Source organism: Acanthochromis polyacanthus, chromosome 5 (assembly GCF_021347895.1).
Source record: "Acanthochromis polyacanthus isolate Apoly-LR-REF ecotype Palm Island chromosome 5, KAUST_Apoly_ChrSc, whole genome shotgun sequence".
NCBI classification, from domain to species: Eukaryota; Metazoa; Chordata; class Actinopteri; family Pomacentridae; genus Acanthochromis; species Acanthochromis polyacanthus.
The window spans coordinates 5,051,327-5,072,451 of record NC_067117.1 but is presented as its reverse complement, the minus strand read 5'-3'; the positions used below and the strand labels follow the sequence as shown (position 1 = coordinate 5,072,451).

General features: G+C 38.8%; 1 protein-coding gene and 1 long non-coding RNA gene across 2 annotated transcripts; one reads left to right on the top strand and one right to left on the bottom strand.

Annotated features, from left to right (window-relative positions):
• Positions 1-4,381, top strand: LOC127533916 (uncharacterized). Its single transcript, XR_007941804.1, has 2 exons — positions 1-2,316; positions 2,761-4,381. It is a non-coding gene; the product is annotated as an uncharacterized LOC127533916 (long non-coding RNA).
• A 4,390-nt stretch (positions 4,382-8,771) lies between these two features.
• On the bottom strand, positions 8,772-17,547 carry LOC110968589 (CD276 antigen-like). Its single transcript, XM_051947939.1, has 3 exons — positions 17,427-17,547; positions 13,529-13,849; positions 8,772-9,276 (listed from the first exon to the last, which is right to left on the bottom strand). The coding sequence occupies exons 1-3, from the start codon at positions 17,488-17,490 to the stop codon at positions 8,948-8,950; spliced, it is 714 nt and encodes a 237-aa protein (XP_051803899.1). The 5' UTR covers positions 17,491-17,547; the 3' UTR covers positions 8,772-8,947.
• Positions 17,548-21,125: the final 3,578 nt, after the last annotated feature.

Sequence of the window (21,125 nt, the reverse complement as noted above, 5' to 3'; positions counted from 1 at the left end):
TCTTACTGTCAGCATTATGGCTCCATACTTAGTGTGAAAACATTGTTCAGCATTTCTAATTAAACAGAGGAAATTCCATGAAAATTATGAAGTGCCTCCCAGTGTCGGGCAGTAACGTCACTACAAATAGCGTCGTTAGTAGTTTAACTACATTTTTCTGTAACGACGTGGTAGCGTCGTTGTTTACAAAATCAAAAAACGTTTCAACAGCTTAGCTAATCTTTTGGTCATGTAGCGCGGTAGCGAACGCAAAAAGCTACATTTTAAAATGATGAATGTTGAACTGCTTGAAGCGGAGCTTTCTGCTCTGCTGCAGTCTCATCTCACACTTTTAAGGATCAGACAGTGACATCCTCTCCAAACGCCGATATGTCTGTGTCGACCAATAGAAGCGGAGGAACTGTTGATGTCGTCATTCAACAATCCCTTCCACTGCATCCACACACACACAAACGCTCGCTTCAGTTCACTGAGAGATGGCAGAGAAGGACCGAAGGAGTCAGAGTCACCGTGGCCCTACCTAAATAGTTATATGAGTTTTTGTGAAAAAACGGAGAAAAGTTGTTTTCAGATACCTACTGTGCCCAAGGCGAAGTTTCTGTCAACTTCAAAGACGTCAACTACAAATCAGAGAACCCATATACAGGTGACTACCGAATATGCACAACCAGCAGCAGTTAGCTAACCACCACATGTCAACCACAGTATAAGATGCACACACAAACGAGCTAGTTTTCAACATCTAAAATTCGCGTGGCAGTAAATTAATTAAATTAAGCGTAAGGTTGTGGTGGCAGTGTGTGAATATGTATAAATTGGGGGATTAAATAATTAAACTGATACATATAGGAGGGAAGAGGTATGGGAGAAAACGAGGTAACAGTAAAACCAAAATCTGTCTTCTTCAGTATTACTGTTGACACTAATGAGCAAATGGCTGAAAAAAATAACAGCAAGGGTAACAAAAGTGATGGCATAAATGATTAAATATCTTAATCTTACACTCAAGACCAAAATTGAGTTAAGTAGTAGTGGATACAGCACTTTGGGAAAGCATTGAATGATTTTACATAGATATTAGACTTAAGAAATAAAACTTGATTTAATACCCAACGTGAATACCCAAATTATGTATAAAATTGTCTTACTATAATATTGCTTACTTTATATGGAAATTATATCAAATGTAACCTATTATACCCTCCAATGTAAGTGGTGTGTTAATATAAGCTACTGCAACTTAATTATCAGATACATTATGTCTGCAATACAAACTAAAAACAAAATCAAAACAATGATTTCTAATGTTAAAAGGTTGATTCATTTTAAATATAGCTCCACATATTCCTCAGTGTATCAACTTACTAAGTTTGGAGCCCTGAGAACAAAAATGATGGTTTAATAATAAACAAGTCAGCATTTTCTTGTCTCCGTTTGACTGACTTCATTAGTCCCTGAAATTTTTTGGTAAGAAAAAAAAGTAACTTGAATGTATTAAGCTACTTTGGCCATATTGCTGTAGCTTAGCTTGCTACATTTCTGTGGGTCGTAGCTTCAGTGTAGTGAAGCTTGATTTAACACAGAGTAGCTGGTAGCTTAGCTCATTACAGTTTCCAAGTAGCTTGCCCAACACTGGTGCCTCCCACCTGACCCTCCTCATGATCAGCAGAGATTTGGCTATAGCAAAAAATGGTGCTGAACAAAAAACAGATTGCAGATTGTTTGCAGTTTTAAACAGAGCTCAACTGTGTTTTCAGTGCTATCAGTACTCTAATTCCTACTTCTTGGCTTATGATTGATTATTTTACGCGACACACTTCAGCTTTATTATTATTATTATTGTTATTAATTTATTTTAAAAGGGACCATGTACAGTAAAAAACATAAATGTTGCCATTTGATGTATTGCATCAGAGTTAGCCTTAAGCTAATTTCCATCTGCAGTCCCTTGGTAGATCACGGCTTATGAATTCTGCTGTTGTGAGGATGACAGGAAGAGATCAAAAGCAAAGACGTGGCAGAAACAGTTTGTCAAGTTCAACATTATCACATCAAATGCAGCCTATGAAAGCTTAACAGCTGATATTATAATTATTATTATTCATGTTTTATTATGAATAATCATTGGTGACCCCAATGATTTGGAGAAACGTCGTGCTGCATTTGGGAAGAACATCATCCCTCCAAAAAAGCTCAAGATGTTCCTGCAGCTGGTGTGGGACGCTCTGCAGGACGTCACGCTCATCATCCTGGAAATCGCTGCCATAGTCTTGCTCGGCCTCTCTTTCTACAACCCACCAGGGGGCAACAATGAAAGTCAGTGGTCTCATAGATCCTACAAATTACAACTTATTTTAAAGCTTATCCCAGTATTTTTAGATTCTGTAAAAATCTTTGCAGTTACAATCCTACGAAAAATCTGCTATAGCTCATTTAGGACACAAATATCATGCAGCCCGTGAAGCGAAAATTGAAAAGTTGCTTTTACAGCAGGACAACAATCCAGAGTAGACCTCTAAATCATCACAAACTACTTCAAGAAACACAAGCTGAAGCTGCTGAACATCATCATCATTGTTGTACATTCTCTCACCACTTTTCTGATCTTTCTGACAGTAGTTCCCCTTGTGAAGGATGGGGAACTGTGCTTTTTGCTAATATGATGACTGGAACTGCTGTTTTTGTCTGAACAAACAATGTTCAACCTTTACTCAGAATTCCCCAGCTGCTGTTAGCTAACCTATTTTTTGTCATTTGCAGTGGTCAGTCTGTTTATTTTGTTATTAACCACGCCTGACGTACGTCTGCGGGGTTACTGCATTCGGTGCGGTATCTGGCTGGGTAAGTATGAATGTGGGTATGTATGTATGTATGTGTGTATGTCCGGTCAGATATCTCTGCAAGTGCTGAAGTCAGGATAATCAAACTTGGCACTGAAGATCAGTCTAAGGTCCCCTGCTCAGTTGTGGAGTTAGAGGTCAGCAGATCAAGTAGGAAGGGATATACGTAGGATGATCAAAATTGATAGAGTATCATGCATGGCAGGGTTTTTGCCAGGGCAGGGTTTTCGCCAGTAGAGGGCGTGGTTCTGCCCTCTACTGTGGGCTCGTCTAGTTTAGTTCTAACTGTCATTATTTGTTTCCGGCATGCGGGCAAGCTGCAGGTGGTGCAGAGAGCGAGGACGAGGCCCATGCCAGCTGGATTGAGGGCACCGCCATCCTGTTCTCGGTCACTATCGTGGTACTGGTGACGGCCTTCAAAGATTGGTCCATGGAGAAGCTGGTCCGCGGGCTGCAGAGTCGCATCGAACAGGAACAGAAATTTACAGTCATCCGCAGAGGTCAAATCATCCAGATCTCTGTGGCGGAGATTGTAGTTGGAGACATCGCTCAAATCAAATACGGTTTGAAATCCACACACCAAACTGAAGCAGCTAATCTGTGCCACAAAACTCCAGTTTCAAACTCAGTCATGATCAGATGTTCGGCTCTTTGTTTTCTCCACTCTTGAAGATTCATTGTGATTAGAATCAGGTTAAAGTGATCCTTTAAACAGCTCAGCAGGGATTCACCATGAAGCCAACATGAGAAGGTAGAGAATCCAAACAGTCTTCATCTGCTCCTGTAAAGTCTCATGTCTCACACTGGCAGTTGGTTCTTGTTAACGAGCAACTGTCCCCTTTCGATACATTAAAACATCGAATTTGTTGTATTTTCCGGATTTAAAAATCTTTAAGCCTTTTCATGTTTTTGTTCGAATGTTGCATCGGAACTTTGGATATACTGGGCAGCTACAAACGTCTGTCTTTGGGCCAACAACAATGTACCTATAAATGGATGTGTTTGTTGGTGCTTTCCATGAAGTTGGGCTGGGACTTGGTTGGTGAAAAGGTCCACTGATCACTTTAAATGTGTCAGATGATTTTTAAATGTTTCACTGAGTTCATGTTAACAACAGTAAAGTGGAGGTTAAGTGTTCACAATAGAAACCAGGTAAAAAGTAGAAGTTAAAGATGCAACAGCATCAGACTGGACGGGTCCATGTGAGGCTGCAGTAAAGAGACTCTGACGCCACCTGCTGGTGACTGGAAACAACCTGAATGGTGGAAAAGGAAGTTCAGACAAAACAACATCTTGACAACACAGTCCAGCATCAGAGGGGAAAATAGGACAAAAAACTGTCACTGACTTTGATATTTAATGTAAATATTTAACTTCAGCTGCTCTTTGTTAGCAGAAATTCTCACATTTCTCTTTTCCATCAGAACGTTACTGAGGCAGAAACCAGATCAGCTCAGTTTAAAAGTGCACAGATGCTGTGTTGGTCTGATTGTGTGGAGAAAAGAAATCTGCATGTAGTAAAAGGTAAAAAAGAAAGTTTACATTTATTTCTTTCATATCTGTTTCTGCCGAGTCTAAGTTGACTATTTATGCATATATGTGTGTGTGTACATATTCTGTACACTCACTGACAATTATGAAATCTTCATGTATTTTTCCCCAAGTGTCTACAGGTGTTATCGATAAGGGGAAAAATGTTTACGGCCTCTCCAGATTTTTCCTCTTTACTCTTTTCATTATCTGCAGAAAGATGTTTCACCATGCTGAATGGATCTCAAACAACTTGCTGCTCTATTCACAGTTTTTGAATGTACCAGGAAAACAGACTGTGTGTGAGATCGCTCCTGTGCGTTCGTTGAATGAAGCGACAGAGAAGGTATTTAGGTCTCATTCAACATGTTTATTTAACAGTAGATTGAATACAGCATACAGGGCTCTGGGTCCAAACTTCTATCCCTGACAACAACAGGATCCTTGTCAGTTCACAAAGTCTGACTCGCTGTTCTTCCCCTGACCCCGCCTTATATCTAGTTTCACAGGTGCATAAGCATTCAGGATTCATGTGTCTTTCTTCTGATTGGTTGTCTTTTGCACATCTGATCCCCTCCTTTGCATATGAGCAGCCATCTTGTTGTCCTGCTCCTGATCTGGATGCTCTGAGCTCCGCAGCCGTGAAGATGGTTCCTCTTTGAGACGGAGGATGAAACCTCAGCAGTTTGTTCTTATCTGTGGAGCCCAGTCTCCAGCACAACCTTTCACCAAGTACTTTTCCACTCCTGCATACCTCCCTCAATCAGTATTTTTCCATCATCACAAACAGTGTAAAACATTAGAAGCATAATTCTATAAAAGCAAGCAATTAGTGTATAAACAGTTAGTGTAAAAACTCAATTTCAAAATGTAATAGAAAACCCACATGAACCATGTTGCATGTATTTGATTGATCCAGTCATAGGCGTTTCTAGCCCATTTTTGGGGGTGCTTCAGCACTCCCAAATTGAATCCCAGCACCCCTAAAATTTAAAAGATTTTTATTTTTATTTTTTGTATCGCCTGTCCTTTTTTTTTTTAACAAACCAGAAAAGTGTAAAAAAACATACAGTACTTGGTTGATACATAATGTTTTAACAACAAAAATACAGCACCCCCCTCCCCCCATCTTGCCTCAAAATGGTTTGATCCTGCTCAACTTTCCCAACTCGGGCTCTGAGCCGCTACCTGCAGAGCTAAGCGCTGCCCCACAGATGGTAATGTGCCGTAGTGGTGTGAGTACCTGGTTTGAACTTCTACCACTCAATACCAACACATTATTATCATTACCAGTCCTCATTTTTGCTGCATTTGATCAAAGGTTACTGTTTATGTTGTTAGGTAGGAGTTAGCTTACGTTTTTTCTAGCTAGCAAACGTTACAGGTGGTCAGTGTCTGTTTGAACTGGACTGAGAGAAGCTAGCTGTGGTGTCAGTGCATGAATTAATATTAAAGCCAAGGTGCTACTGACTAGCTAACTGACCGGATGCCCATTAACATTATAACTCCTATTGTGTGAGTGTGTGTGTACAGACAGACAGCCTCATCATGGACATAAGATTGTTTTTTCGAAGAAAAGAGCCAGGTTCAGGTAAGAGTGTAAGATCAAATGGTTTATCTATCAAGAGTAATGTTGTAAGTTGGATCAATGGATCAGTGTTTATATCTGTTATCAGATATAAAACACATTGTTTGGTTATTTGCCTTTAGATTGACATTACAAAGAGAGAGAGGACGTTATTTATTTGTATTCTTATTGGTATTTTTTCATATTTATATAATTTTTCCTCTAGCTGAATGCAATCTATTTGTGTATGATTGTCAGTCCGAAGAGGGAGAGACGAAAAAGGGGAAGGAGAAGAAAGAGTGCAAGGTCAGGAAGAACCAGGTAAGAAAACAAACATAGAATAGTGGCAAGCAAAACAGTAACTGTTAAGATGACAAAGAAAAACATCCATTCACAATATAATTTTACATATATGTCATGGAGGTTATGTGTTCTCCCCACAGTAAATGCTTTCCAGAAGCACACTTAACAGATATCAGTGGACTTCATTCTAAACAGAACTTCTTCATTACATTTTCCTAATTATCCATTTGTTTAATTTCACTATAAAAGGAAGAGAACAAGGAGAGACTCTGGGAGATGAGAGCGTGCAGACCAGGGAAAGAAATGCTGTGCATCACATTTCAAATAAAAGTCAAAAAATAAGTCCGAGGTCCATTTTTGTTTTTTTTGGTGCTTGGTATAGGGGGCTGGTTTACTCCACAAACATACATGCTGTTTATGTGTATGTTGAGGAGCTGCTGTATCTAAATGAGTCGTCTTTTCCCAGAAATTAGGACTACGATATGTTTCTTTTAAGATTCCAGTGCATTCCTCCTTTGCGGTGATTCAGCATTTAAATAAACTTTATCAGATTGGATGGTTTAGTCACAGACCTTTTCAAAAAGTGTTATGCTTTTCTTTCACAAATGTGGGAGTGAAACTGCATTAAAATGTACAAAACAATGAAGAAATTTATCTTGCCTGGCTGGGCACTTCTGGGTGCTCAGCACCCCTAAATCGCCCCTGGATCCAGTAGGTTTTATTTTAATCTCAGTCTAAAATTGTCAAAAATGATTTGTCCAAAGTCATATAAAATGCCCAAAAGTAATTCAGCTACATCTAAAATGACTCAAAATCTGTCCAAAATAACTTAAAAGTGTCCAAATTGACTCAGGAGTTATTTTTCTTAAACTGAAAACTGTCAAAACTGACTTGGAACGTGTCCAAAATTACAGAAAATTTGTTGAAATTGACAAATTTTTGGACATTTTGAGTCTAATTTATAGTGCAGACTTGGAAACTGCTGTACATTCTTAAAAATTGTTCTAGGCATATCCTTAAAGCTTTATCTTATGGGATAGCTAGCATCATTTCTCTTGTTTCTTGAGCTTTTGCTGAACGAGAGAAAACAACATTACAGCAAATTCAAAATTTCCATGACTAGAATTAACACATGCATTCAGTTCAACACTTTCATTGATCCATCCATCCATCCATCCATTCTCTTTACTCCGCTTTATCCTCACTAGGGTCACGTGGGGGGGCTGGAGTCTATCCCAGCTGACTCGGGCGAAGGCAGGAGACACCCTGGACAGGTCACCAGTCTGTTGCAGGGCCAGTTTCATTTAGCAGTTGCTTTTATCCAAAGTGACGTACATAGGAGAGCAGATACAACACAAACAAGAATTCAGTCAGGAGAATGTGGCTCATTAAAAAGATCTTCAAATTTGAGTTTAATTTTTGTCACTTACTTGGTGCACTAATGTGTTTTTTTTTTTGGAATTGTTTGAGACAGCACTGCTAGTGTTTTTCAGTGAATTATCTATTTTAATCACAGTTCTCTTCTTCCTGTGTGCAAATGTTGAGAAAACTATGGAAATGAAACGGTTCTGATGTGACTGTAGGATTACTGATCAATAATCTATTGACTGATAAGACAAACTGGGCATATATTGGGGTCATTCCATCACAAATCAAGTTGTTTTTTTTTTTTACTGCTCAACCCTCTCTAACTTATATAACTAATATTTTACATGAAAAAGTACTTTTATTCTTATGATAATTGTGGAAACTGTCAATTAGGATCAAAATAGACTCACTTATCACATATTTAATATTAAAAAGTATTCTATATGTTTTGTTTTGTATTATTATGACATGCAGCTACAGTACATGTGGTTCAGAAAGTATCCCTAGTGGATTGAATATGTGTAGAAAGATGGAACTTTTTATGATGACTTCAGTTTGTTTTTGTCTAAATTCTACTCGTCCAATATTGCAGACTCTGAGTCAAAAACATGATGAGGAAAAACAGCAAAAACTTCAGGCTTTAACCTTTAATAGTTTTGACGAACTGTTGTTCAAACAGCCTCAAATTTGAATGTATGAAAAACCTGCTCAAAGTGGGTCGATGGGCAACTTTGTCACAGATACAGTTTTAGATAGCAGTAGTTTATGAGTTTAAAGCTCATCAGAGACATTTGACCAGAACAACAACACACTGCTGGTTAAGTCAATGGACAAATGATACACTACATATGACACTGAAATATATAAACACTGTTCCAGTAAATTACAGTTGGAGGTCATTAACCACCATAGAAGTCTTTGTCATGGTGTCCATTGCTAGCTAAAAGCACACAATGCTCTCTGCTGAGCACCATGAACTGTTTGCCTCCTCTGGTCGCTACAGCATTAAACAGTAAGAAGCTCCATCTGCTACTACGGTTAATCTACAATACTAGAAGTGTAAGATGATGATGGATATGAGGCAGCACCTTATACTGATGTCAACACATTATGGATGTTTTATTACAACATCATATTTCAACTTACCTCTGTTACCACTCTGTCTTCTCCTGTACCACCAATATAATATCACAACTGCAATCAAACCTATTATGACTACAGTGACACGTACTCCAATGGATCCTGCTACTGTTTTGTCACCTGTAACACAAAAAATTAACAGTCAGTAAACTAAACAAAGTGAGCAGTGAAATAATCTGCCAGCATCTATTGAAAGCATCTATTTAAAATCAAAGACATGAACATCTGGAGGACCAAACTTACTGAAGATGGGTATGGAAATCTGAGCTTCAGTGGTGTGGTTGAGTTCCTGCTGAGTGACTCGACAGCGGAAGATGCCGGTTTTGGTTACGTTAGTTTGAAGCGTCAGAGCTGGAGGGTAGTGGAGATCATCCGAGTCCTCGAGCTTCTCCGTAGCAGGAAGGATGGTCCCATTACTGTCAATCCATGAAATCTGCAGTCCTGGAAAAGCCTCACGAACCTCACACTGCAGCAGAGCCCGGTCTTCTGTGATCTGAAGTATCATGATGCGTAGCTTTGCAGAGGCACCTGTAAACATAATAAAAATATCAACTTCATAGTCTCAAAAACTGTGATAGGTGAGCACAAAACAGTATCCACGAGCAGAAAAACAACCTTTCTACTCTGTGAGCACAAAAACAATCCCAGAAACAGCAGTGTAGTGTCAGAGTAGGACGTACTGTGGCTCCACAAGCTTCATAACATGAAGAAAACCTTTTTTCTCCACATGCATGTCAGTAAATGTATTGTAGATCAGCTGTAGTACCTGGTTGGTCCACCAGGTGGAGTTTCATCCATCCATCCATTATCTATCCACCGCTTTATCCTCACTAGGGTCAAGGGGGGTGCTGGAGTCTATCCCAGCTGACTCGGGCGAAGGCAGGGGACACCCTGGACAGGTCACCAATCTGTCACACTTTAGAGTAATCAATTAACCTCAGCATATTTTTGGACTGTGGGAGGAAGCGGGAGAACCTGGAGAAAACCCACGCATGCACAGGGAGAACATGCAAACTCCATGCAGAAAGATCCCAGGCTCACTGCGGGATTTGAATCGGGGATCCTCTTGCTTCAAGGCAAAAGTACTAACCACTACTCCACTGTGCAGCCCTCCAGGTGGAGCTTCTTACTGTTAAATACTTTAGAGACCAGAGAAGGTCAATGGCAAAAGGCCACGAGTTGTAATTAAGTTACGCAATTAAGTCAAATATCTATGATGAACATTTCCCCAAAATAAATAACCAATCACTGACATAAACAATTAACATATACTTATCAGAAATTAATTATTTATCTGTCACTTACTTTGAATAGAAGTCAGTGGTTAAAGTTTACTAGTAGTAGTGAAGTTTCAGACACTTGAAATGAACATTTCAAATTCTACAAAATCATTTGTTGGTGTCTGAAATTAACATTTTGACGAGTGAGAAGTGAATCATTAACAGCTGTAATTAACTCATTCGCTGCCATTGACGTCTATAGACGTCAATTAAAATCCGAACGTTCGCTGCCAATGACGTCTATAGACGTCAATCATGTTTTTGACTGGGGGAGCTGCAGGATAGTCTGTCGGAGCTTGTTGGTGAAAATCCTGGAGTTTTGGAACGTGACAGTGTTGCGGTGGGCCAAAAGAATGACAAAGACAGTGACCATGGTGGGGCGACAGCAAAAAGTGCCGTTGCCAACAGCCGCTGGCGATCAAAGCCGCGCTAGTTTTCGGTTTCGGTTTCGCCACCACCGCTCTCTTGAGCTCATCTGACGAAGCCGAGTCAGATGAGTTTAGAATGAGCACACACACACACACACACACCTAAAAATAGATTGTTTGTATTTTGTAAGATGTATTGTTCTGAACCAAAATGTGACTTGTGTTGTTTTTTTGTAAATAAATGATTTAGCTAACAAAAGGTTAATAAGGTGACCTCAAAATGCTTTTTCAGAGTTGTTTTTGTTGTTTCATATAAGTAAACAACTGTTCAGTTGTGTGGGATGTCAATAAACCAAAAAATATTGGCATCAAAGTGACTGATGTTCCTCTCTGTACAAAAAGCTCGTTATCTCTGTTTTTTGGTCAAAAACAGGTGTTTTTGCTGAAACTACCCTATGTTCTGCTGTCGATAACTTTAGAACCGAAAATGCTAGAAACAAACTTTTTTTTCCTGATGAAAGAAGAGAATCTACACTTTCTTTCGATAGTTTCAATGTTTATGTGTGTTTGTTTTCACGTCGGTCGTTGTCGCCGTCGTACAAAACTTGAAATAAGGAATTTGAGTCATAATATGTTTTAATTACCTACCTACATTTATGTAATGTATGTATTTTTATTAATTACTTGCTTATGCCTAGAGCTAACAACACGATATCAGGCCGATTTTGGCTAGGTTTTTTGTCTGCTCTTGTCTGCTCTTGTCTCACCCGACACTAAACTAAAATTGGCCTGATATCACATAGTGTGCTCTAAGCATTAATTACTTACCAATATCAGTTTTGTACAGCCAGGGGGAATATTTCCCCTCTGACAACCAAGCTGGGTCAAAGCCAGGCGTAAACTAACCGTGACGTCACCCGTTGGTTTCAACGCCGAGAAAATGAAGCCCGGATTTTGCTACTTCCTGGTCACCGTTTTGGATTTTTTGGAGCCAGTGACGTAAAAAGTGTCATCAAACAGACCGGAGAGCAATTAGGGGCAGGATTGGCTGAGGACTCTCTTATCCCGCCCACATTTTACCGCAGAGGCTTCTGTTGCTGTCTATCAAGTATAGCCACGCCCCCTGGCTCCACCAACTTTAACGATTTATTTAAAATTCAGTATTGATTTATTTTGAGATCGGCCACCTGATCTCTCATTTTGACCATGAAAACTAACGGGAAAAAAATCCTGAGCTGTAGAAAATCAGTCTATCAAATTTTATTTTTTTCCAAAAATGAATTGGGGTCTATGGAGAAAAAGCTTTTTGGAGCCAACCCTAGCGGACGGCGTGATAGTGCAAGTTTTTGACACTTCCGGGTGGGCTTCAATTCTGGAGCCAGATGCTACATCCACTATATATAGAGTCTATGGTCAAAGCCCGACATGTGGTGGTGAGATGATGACTTTTGCTGCGGGGCAGGTGGGGGGGCTTGCCGTGCAGAACTTTGGCTGCTGTCACTTGGCCCGGGAGAGGCAGAGCTGCTCTGGGTGCTACTGCTTGAAGAGCCAGAGGGGCGGCTGGTGTTGCCATTATCACCCTGTGGCTGTGAGCGTTTAAAAAACGCAGAGATTTTGCTTTGTTTTTCATGTGCCATTTTCCGACAGTCGCTGGCGGGAGTCTGCTCACATGTGCGCTCACGCTTGTGTGTGTGTACACGTGTGCGCGCACGCCGATATTAAAATATATAATTTTCACCATTTTGTACCACTTATTGAGCGTGTGAATCATTTTTAGCCCATTTTTACGTTACGGTGTTGAAAGGCTTCATCTAATTATTTTATAATAATAATAATAAAAATAAATTATAATAATAATACTTTATTTATTTTAGGCCCAATATTACGACAGACGTCGTCTCAAAGGACCAATTTTGCATCATAAGAAGTCATGCTGTTAAAAAGAGCGTCTTCATTTTTTTTTTTTCCCTATGAAGTTTCATCGCGGGTCCCACTTCCCTTCGTTCTCTTTTCATTTTTAACACTCCTACATGATTGAGAACAACAACACATGGCCCCGCTATACGGTCGTAATTACCTCATGGCGTGCGTCACTGTCATCAGAGGTGGTTTTTCTTCTTCTTTATTTTATGGCTGAAATAACTCTATATTTTGGCCATAGTTTGTTGAAGAAAGTAAAACACGAGACGCGCCACTGCATACTAGTGTTTGTGTGTGTGGTGACTGTGGGGTGGGGGGCAGTGTGACTGTTTACAAGACGGAGGGAGGGGGAGTAGACACAGTGAAGTGCTGCAGCGAGTGCTGTAAGGACAGCATGTGGAGCGGCCTTTATGCAGGAAAACTAAAGGTTGCGTGTAAAAAAGTAACAATTATTTTAATTTAACTTGACCTTCTGGGGGGGCGGGGTGCCCCCCTAATATAATGGTAGGGGAAACACTGTAGTCTTAAAACTTGATATTCTGTCGATCTTGAAAAATCTGTCAAAATTCTTAAAAACTCTGGCAGTAGGGGGCTCTTTGCTCTGAAAACAGCTGGCAGCCAATGAGTTAATTTGAAGAGAAGTCAAAGGTAAAAGTTGACTAGTTGTAAATATATTACCAATATTTATAATGGACAGATCCACTGATAAGAAAATAACTGTTGATATCAGAACTTAGCATCTTGACTAATGAGAAATGATCATGAATCTATTACAGTGTTTGAACAGAAGTCAACAGTAAAAATCAACTGTTTACAGTTGATGACATTTTCCTGCCATCCCTCCCCCCACATCCCCACTCTCGGGTTTTTATTAATCCTCCCTATCTGAGGGTTTTTTCCATCATCGTTCATAGAGAATCCAAATGCATCTTTGGATTGTTGGTTTTCTGTTCATAATTCCTACAGTCTGTATCTTACTATGTTAGGTGTTGTTAGATGACATGTTGTCAATCTGCACCATATAAATAAAACTGAACTGTAAATGTCCTCACATATAACTGCTAATAGTCAGAATTACATTTGGTATTTCCTGGAGATCTAACCAGTTAAAAAAAAACAACTGTTAATATCTACAACAAAAGGGTCTGAAGTAGAACGAGGTTCTCCCAGATGTGACCAACAAACCTGTCAGCTGCTGACTGTTTCACTCACCAACAAAAAGCTCAATGTAGAATCTTTGATGATTAAGAAGTGGGAAATAGCAGGAGTAGCTTCCACTGTCAGACAGTTGTATGTTTCTGATGATGATGGAGGCGTCGCCATTTTTCAGTTTGTCTGGAAAATGAGACACTCGTCCTTTGAACTGTGGGTCTTGACCATGAAGTCCGTTGTTGTAATGAACGCCGCCGTCGTACAGAAACACGTTCTGTTGATCTTTCGTCCAGTCAAACAAAGCAGGTCCGATGTTCTTAGGGCCGAGGGAACACGGTAAAACCACGTCTTCACCGACTCTCGCCACCACTCTGATGAAACCTTTTGAGAGATAAAAACATGTTAGAATTTGTACATTTACATGGAAAGTTATCTGGTTAAAGCAGAAAAACACAGCTGTAACCCCAGAATTTAGATAATAAAGAACTTAACTAATCCTGAAGGAAATTCTGTGAAATCTGTGATTGCAGATAGAAAAACAATCACATATAAGTACAGTACAGTAGTAAAAATGACACTGAGTAGGTTTCTGGCAGTGATACTGAAGCAGTAAAAGTAATGCTGTAGATATTAATGAAATTATTCCAGATACCAGTTCATTCATCTAGTTTCTCCTTTTTAACCACATTTATTTCTGCATACTCTGAAATAAATCACTTCATTAAAAACACGACCCAACATGATTATTTGTCTGATTTTAAAGGTTTCTTATTATTACTATTGTGTGTTTGATGTTTATCAGTCAGAGAAGCTGAATACATTCAGGTCTCACATGTTTATAACAATCTAACGGTTTATTTGCTCTTAATTTTTAGTATTTTATATTTATTTTATTCTAAATATTGATCTTACAGCTTCTTATCCTGTTTGCATGTTATTCTTTTTTACAAATCTGTTCCTTTTTGTGCTCATTTTTGTTGGTGACTGACTTGCTTTGGTCAACTGAGGCTGTTTTAAACTTTAAACCTGCTGTAAGCATAAATCTGATTTGATTACACATTATAAACATTGTAGACAATATATATTTATATATCTGTTGCATAATAATAAAAGAACTTATCAAACAAAGACACACTCCTCCACACTACCTGAAAACAATGCTTTTCTATTACTTAAAAGTTCTTTGATGCAATATATTCGACTTTTTAAATCTTCTTTAAAAATACTCTACTTGACGATAAAAAACAGGTTCAGTAACACAGGAAATACAAATATTGTATCATAAATATATTCTAAAATACAGAAACCTTCAACTGCAGTGAAGAAATCTCCCCAAAAACCCGACAGATCAGTAAATACTGCTGTTAGATTCTACTTCTTTGTTGCTATTTTGGACTTTTAAACGATTGTTTTCAGTTTATTTCTGCTGTTTGACAGAAACAAACTGACCTGAAGCTGATTTAAAGGAGAATTCTGGTCAGACACGTTTTCTAGAAAGAAATCAATTTATAAACTGGATCAAATATAATTTCCTTTAAATATGTTATCAGGAGCTACTTTACTATTTAGAAATCATTTTCACAGTGATAAGAACTCCTCGTGTGTGGAATTATTGCAATAAATGTGAAATATATGAATATTTTTAAGTGCAATGCTGAATAAGGAGGTCTGTGTGGTGATCAAAATAATTTTAAAAGTAAAAAAATCAAGAAAAAGGAGGGCGATAACAAGGGGAAATATTTTTCAAAGGTTCACATCAGGACAGATTTGATCTGATTCCACCTTAAAACCTGGAGATTACATGTATAGTCACAGTGTGTTGGATGTTAAAATTAGATTAATTCATGCAGCATTCAGCATCAGCTAAATATTTCATTATTTTAACATCCAAAAACATCTGTTTTATTAAGCAGACGTCTATTAGACAAACAGTTGCCTGTAAAACACATGAAGAATCCCTCCTAGAATACAAAACTCAGGCAGAAAACATCAAACACAGCAAAGAAGGACATTAAAATGCTGACATTAATTTGTCTTTAATTCCTCTGTTTTTGTCTATGAACAAATAGAAGATGTTTCAACATCTGGTGATGGTTGATCGAAGCTTTGTTGCAGGTTTGACACTTTATTCTAAACATGCTTCATGACTGGAGGCTTCATTGACACACAGCAGAAGAGTGCTTGTATTCAGAGTGGCGGCAACTGGGTATTTGACGCCATTTTGTTTCCATTCACTCAATATGGGACGTGCAGCGCGAGGTGCACATTCACGAAAACTAACTATTTGTGGATTGTTTACTGATTTCAAGACATGTTTTGGACAAAATATTTTACTGGCTTGTTTTGTCTGGATGTCCAAGGTTGGATTATGGCCGTTTTTTGTGGAATATTTTATTTTTATTATGTACTTTCATGTTGTGATGTATGGGTGAATGACAGATAGAAAAGTTTGATGTGATTTTAGGCAGTTGTGGTTATTTTGACTTTGACCATTTTCATGCATGGAGATGCATGAAATACGTATGCAAACAGATTTTGCTAAATTGACTGAAGCTGCAAACTCGATGATAGAAACATTATACACCGATGGAAAGCTTAGATTCTCATGAATCCGCCGGTATAAACCACTTTCAGATATGATTACCACAGCGGGTAATATAAACACATTTGTCCAACAAACAGCAAATAATGTAAACAGCACAGCTCACCTTTGAAGGCTCAAAACTAGTCACAGATGAAAATATTCCACAAAAAACGGCCATAATTCAACCTTGGACATCCAGACAAAACAAGCCAGTAAAATATTTTGTCCAAAACATGTCTTGAAATCAGTAAACAATCCACAAATGGCTAGTTTACGTGAATGTGCACCTCGCGCTGCACGTCCCATATTGAGTGAATGGAAACAAAATGGCGTCAAATCCCCAGTTGTCGCCACTCTGGTTATACAGGCACTCTAACACACGGAGCTCCAGTAGGACATCTAGTGGTCAATAACATGAAGTGCAATCGAGACAGTTAATTGGTTCGTGGATTATTTTGGATTTGAGTCACCATGCTCATTCCTGTTGGACTCCACTGGATGATTGTCTGTTTTCTGGTGAATGCAATGACAACAACAACAACAACAACAACAATAATAACAATAATAATTACTGAAGACCATGTTTCTTATTTGACATGTCTGTTTGTAACCCTACATACTCATTTACATTTTGTGTGATGAAACATTTAGATGTTCAGATGCGCTCTATAAATACAGACTGATATAATTTTCACACGGGCTTGGAGCAAATACAGATTATTAGTGTTTTGGGTTCAGGTGATTGGTTGATGTTCGAAGTGCTTAACTGCATCAACGTCATTCATGTGCATCAAACATCAGGAGTCGTGTGACATATGGAGACGTTTGCCTGATGAGCTACTGCGCATCCGAGCGGTTCGATCCTCGGCCCGTCGTGTCGATGGTGTCCCTGAGCAAGACACCTTACTTCCTCCTGGTGGGTCGTAGTTAGCCTCGCAAGGCAGCTTCCGCCACCAGTGTGTGAATGTGTGTGTGAATGGTGTGGTTGTGAGTGGGTGTGTGAGTGGGTGCATGAAAACCCCACCGCGCATTTCCTCTTTTTCGTAACCATTTAACATATGAAGAAACTTAATGAGCTTCAATCCTCCATGTTTAATATTCACACAGATCAAAACATGAGAACCAACAGGAGTAAAAACAAACAAACAAAAAACAAACAAATACTCAATAGAGAACATTTACTGGTGTTAAATTCTGCTTTAAATCGGTTTAAAATGCGTCAAACTTCACAGTTCTGGCCTGAAAACTGCTTTGATGAGGACGAGCTGTCGAGCCGGAGGTCGTCAGAGTTGTGTGTTTGTTGTGTGTTTAAGACTCGCGATGTGATCCGACAGGAAACAACAAACAAACTGTATTTCTAAAGTTAAAACTCACCTTTATCTTTACAGATGATCACTCCAGTGATCGTCAGGAGACACAGCAGATTGATCAATTCCATCGTTTCTGTCTGGTACCTTCATCTAAACCTCTCTGCCCATCACGACTGTGCCATGCATTTCGTTTTGTTTTTTTTTTGTTTTTTTGCTTCCTTTGTGCACACCGGCTCTATCTGCAGGTGGGCGGAGTTTGGGGGCTTGGATGACTAAATTCTTGTCATTAATAATAGTAATGATTAAAATAATGTTTTCCAAGATAGTCAAAGATGCTTAACAAAGCAGGACACGCAAACTAATTTTAACCATAATAAATAAATGGATAAATAGAATATGGTGGAGGAAAGGGGACATTTCTGAGTCAGTTTTAAAAGATGTGTCTTTATGGATTTCTTGAATGTGGAGAGTGAGAAGAATTCTCTGGTGCTGTAAAAATAAAACAAGCTGTTCTGTGTTTCTTACTACTGTTTTTTTCTTTTTTCTGTGGTTTGTGTTCACTAGGTTTACACACACACTGATGTGATGCTGATTTACATGAGAATTAATGTAAAATGAACAAACAGAGATCACAGGTCGCCTCTATAGCATTTAAAAAGCGGATTTGTTGTAGTTAAAATTACTGGAGACTGTGAACAAACTCATATATCCACCAACAGTGACAACAATTTTCAGCACAGTGACGTAGTGGTTAGCACTTTCTCCTTGCAGCAAGAAGATCCCCGGTTCAAATCCCTGCCTGGGATCTTTCTGCATGGAGTTTGCATGTTCTCCCTGTGCATGCGTGGGTTTTCTCCTGGTACTCCGGCTTCCTCCCACAGTCCAAAAACATGCTGAGGTTAATTGATAACTCTAAACTGCCCGTAGGTGTGAATGTGAGTGTGATTGTCTGTCTGTATATGTAGCCCTGTGACAGACTGGTGACCTGTCCAGGGTGTCCCCTGCCTTCACCCGAGTCAGCTGGAATAGGCTCCAGCACCCCCCGCCACCCAAGTGAGGATAAAGCGGTGTATAGAGGATGGATGGATGGATGGATGGCTGGATGGATGTTTAATTCGTTCTCTTGAAAGGTGTTGTATCTGCCTCTCTAAAACCTCAGAAGAAGAAGTCCTTTAAGTCCTTTTTGGATAGATAGATAGATAGATAGATAGATAGATAGATAGATAGATAGATAGATAGATAGATAGATGTTGAATTCGTTATTAAAAATGATGTCATCTTTCATTAATAAAAACACAGAAGAATAAGTCCTTTAAATGTCGGGAGGTTTTTAATAAATCTGTCTTAATGATCTCTGGTTCTGGTTTCATCCAGTTTCATCCTCTCAGACCTCCAGGGGGCGCTGTTGACTGTAGGTCTCCCATCAGACCTTCAGGGGGTGCTGTTGACCAGACTCTAGTCTCCACTGATTCTGCTCTGAACTGTGGAGATTTTACTTTCAAACTCTCCAGTTTAGGTGACAAATGAAGCAAAGTTTGTCAAATAAATCCGACATAATATAGAGCATACATCATCAGATTGCAGAGTGATGGTTCTGTCCGGACCAATCTCTGATAAATTCACCAGAGTAGATTTTCATGGAGCTTTTTGTACAGTAGAGAGGAAGAGAGAGAGATGACAGCATGACTTCATCTAAAAGAAGGAAGGTTGAAGAGGGGAACTGCTGTTTTAAAGATGAGCGGATGGAGAATGTTTTGTTAATTCCTCCATCTGATAGATAGATAGATAGATAGATAGATAGATAGATAGATAGATAGATAGATACGGACAATTTAGAGCTACCAATTAACCTCAGCACGTTTTTGGACTGTGACAGGAAGTTGAAGTACCCGGAGAAAACCCATGCATGCACAGGGAGAACATGCAAACTCCATAAAGAAAGATCCCAAGAAAGCTGGGACACAAACTGAGGGTCTTCTAGCTGCAAGGCGATGGTGCTAACAACCAAGCCACTGTGCTGCCCTGACTTCCTTAATATTAAAGTAAATGGGTTCTACAATACCACTAATCAGGTACTTAAGATGCAGTATTGAGGTTCCTTCCCAGACAGTTTCACCGCACCTTGAATAATCCATCACCTGGCAGTTTTATAGCCATGTTAGTCTTGCATCAGTTTCGGACAGGGAACCATGCGATATACAAGTTTATAGGTTACAGCTATGCCCCAAAATGAGAGTTATGCCCCTTATTTCTGGGTGAAGGACTGTCATACATTTGGATTGTTTGAGGGTGAAATATCAGTTCTGATTCTTGTCGTCATGTTAGAGGTAAAGTAATGCTAAATGCGTCATTTATCTTGCAATCTACAAGATGAGTTTGAAGTTATGTAACTTTTGTTGAGGTTGACGCCCTGCTGTCAGAAGATCGAAATCCCTTTTATTGACGCAGGAATCCTCACTGAAGTTTCCTTCCTTTCCCAACCCATTATTTGTAGCATGTGCTGGCCTGTTTGTGTCCTTAAACAAGGACACCTCCACAGCGTTAAGCTGTCAGGGCTGAATTCCAACCTTGAACTGACGTCACTGCAGTCAAATAACAGTCTGCTACCTCTTCATCCAGCTGCTCTTCAGGTATAAAATGTTTCACTCATAACATGTAGAAATAGCTGCATGGGATAGCGGTTCCTGGTGTGCAATGTTGAAATTGTAGTTAGTTTTTCCACCTTAAGGTTAGATACAATGGCAAATCCATGGTTTTTTCATGCAACAGTTGTTTGAAAGTTGGACCGTATTTCTTTCATTTTAAGAAAAAATCTTCTATATGGTAGCTATTTAAACTAAAACTTAGAAACTAACATCTAATTTCACGTCTATGGTTTTGTTTCTCTTTGTAAAACTGAAACATCAGTCAGACTTTCAACTCTCCTTTGACTTTGTGTTTGTCAGAAAAATTATCCAAAAATAAAAATGCTAAAAGTTTGTATATTTTTAAAAAATCCTGTTATTCTACATGTCTCATTCTTTTCTGTGATTTTGTGGCTGAACTGTAGGTTGTGTTTACACAGAGCAGATAAGACACAAGTATGGAAACTAATTTTAAAAATTAAACAGTAGAATGTCCATAATATATAACAATAACACCAGATTTTTACATTTTATAATGAATCTTTGGTTTTTTTTAAGTTTGTTTTTCATTTTTGCTTAATGCCACCTTAAAGAATATGATATATCCCTGTTAAATAGCACAGAAATACTTGTTGGGACACTTTAATTAAATGAGTAATTAGCTTAAAACCTTGTATCCACGCTAATAATCATTGAATAACTAAAAATGTCCTCTATTGTAGAGGACTACCTCCATGTAGCTTGTTGGTTAGTTTCATTATAAATTGTCCAAAAAAATGTATTCAAATTGTTGCATTAATTGTTGACCCGAACATTATTTTTTTTAGAATGTCTTGAACCTGCATTCTTCTTCTTCTTGATAGACATCAGAAACACAAGGCTTTATATTACATTAATCAATTAAAGACATGCTTCTTTTTTTTGCAAGAATTATTAACACTTTCTTTGCCATTCTTCACTTCTAATTTAAAAAAATAGAATTTATGTTAAATCAGAGGGGATCTACAAGACCATTTATCAGGCACTTATGGTTGAGTATTAAGGTCCCTTCCCAGATGGTTTCAACACACCTTGAATCCTTCCTTACACCTGGAAATAAGTAGGTCTTGTGTGAAGTTTCAACCAGGAGCCATGTGATT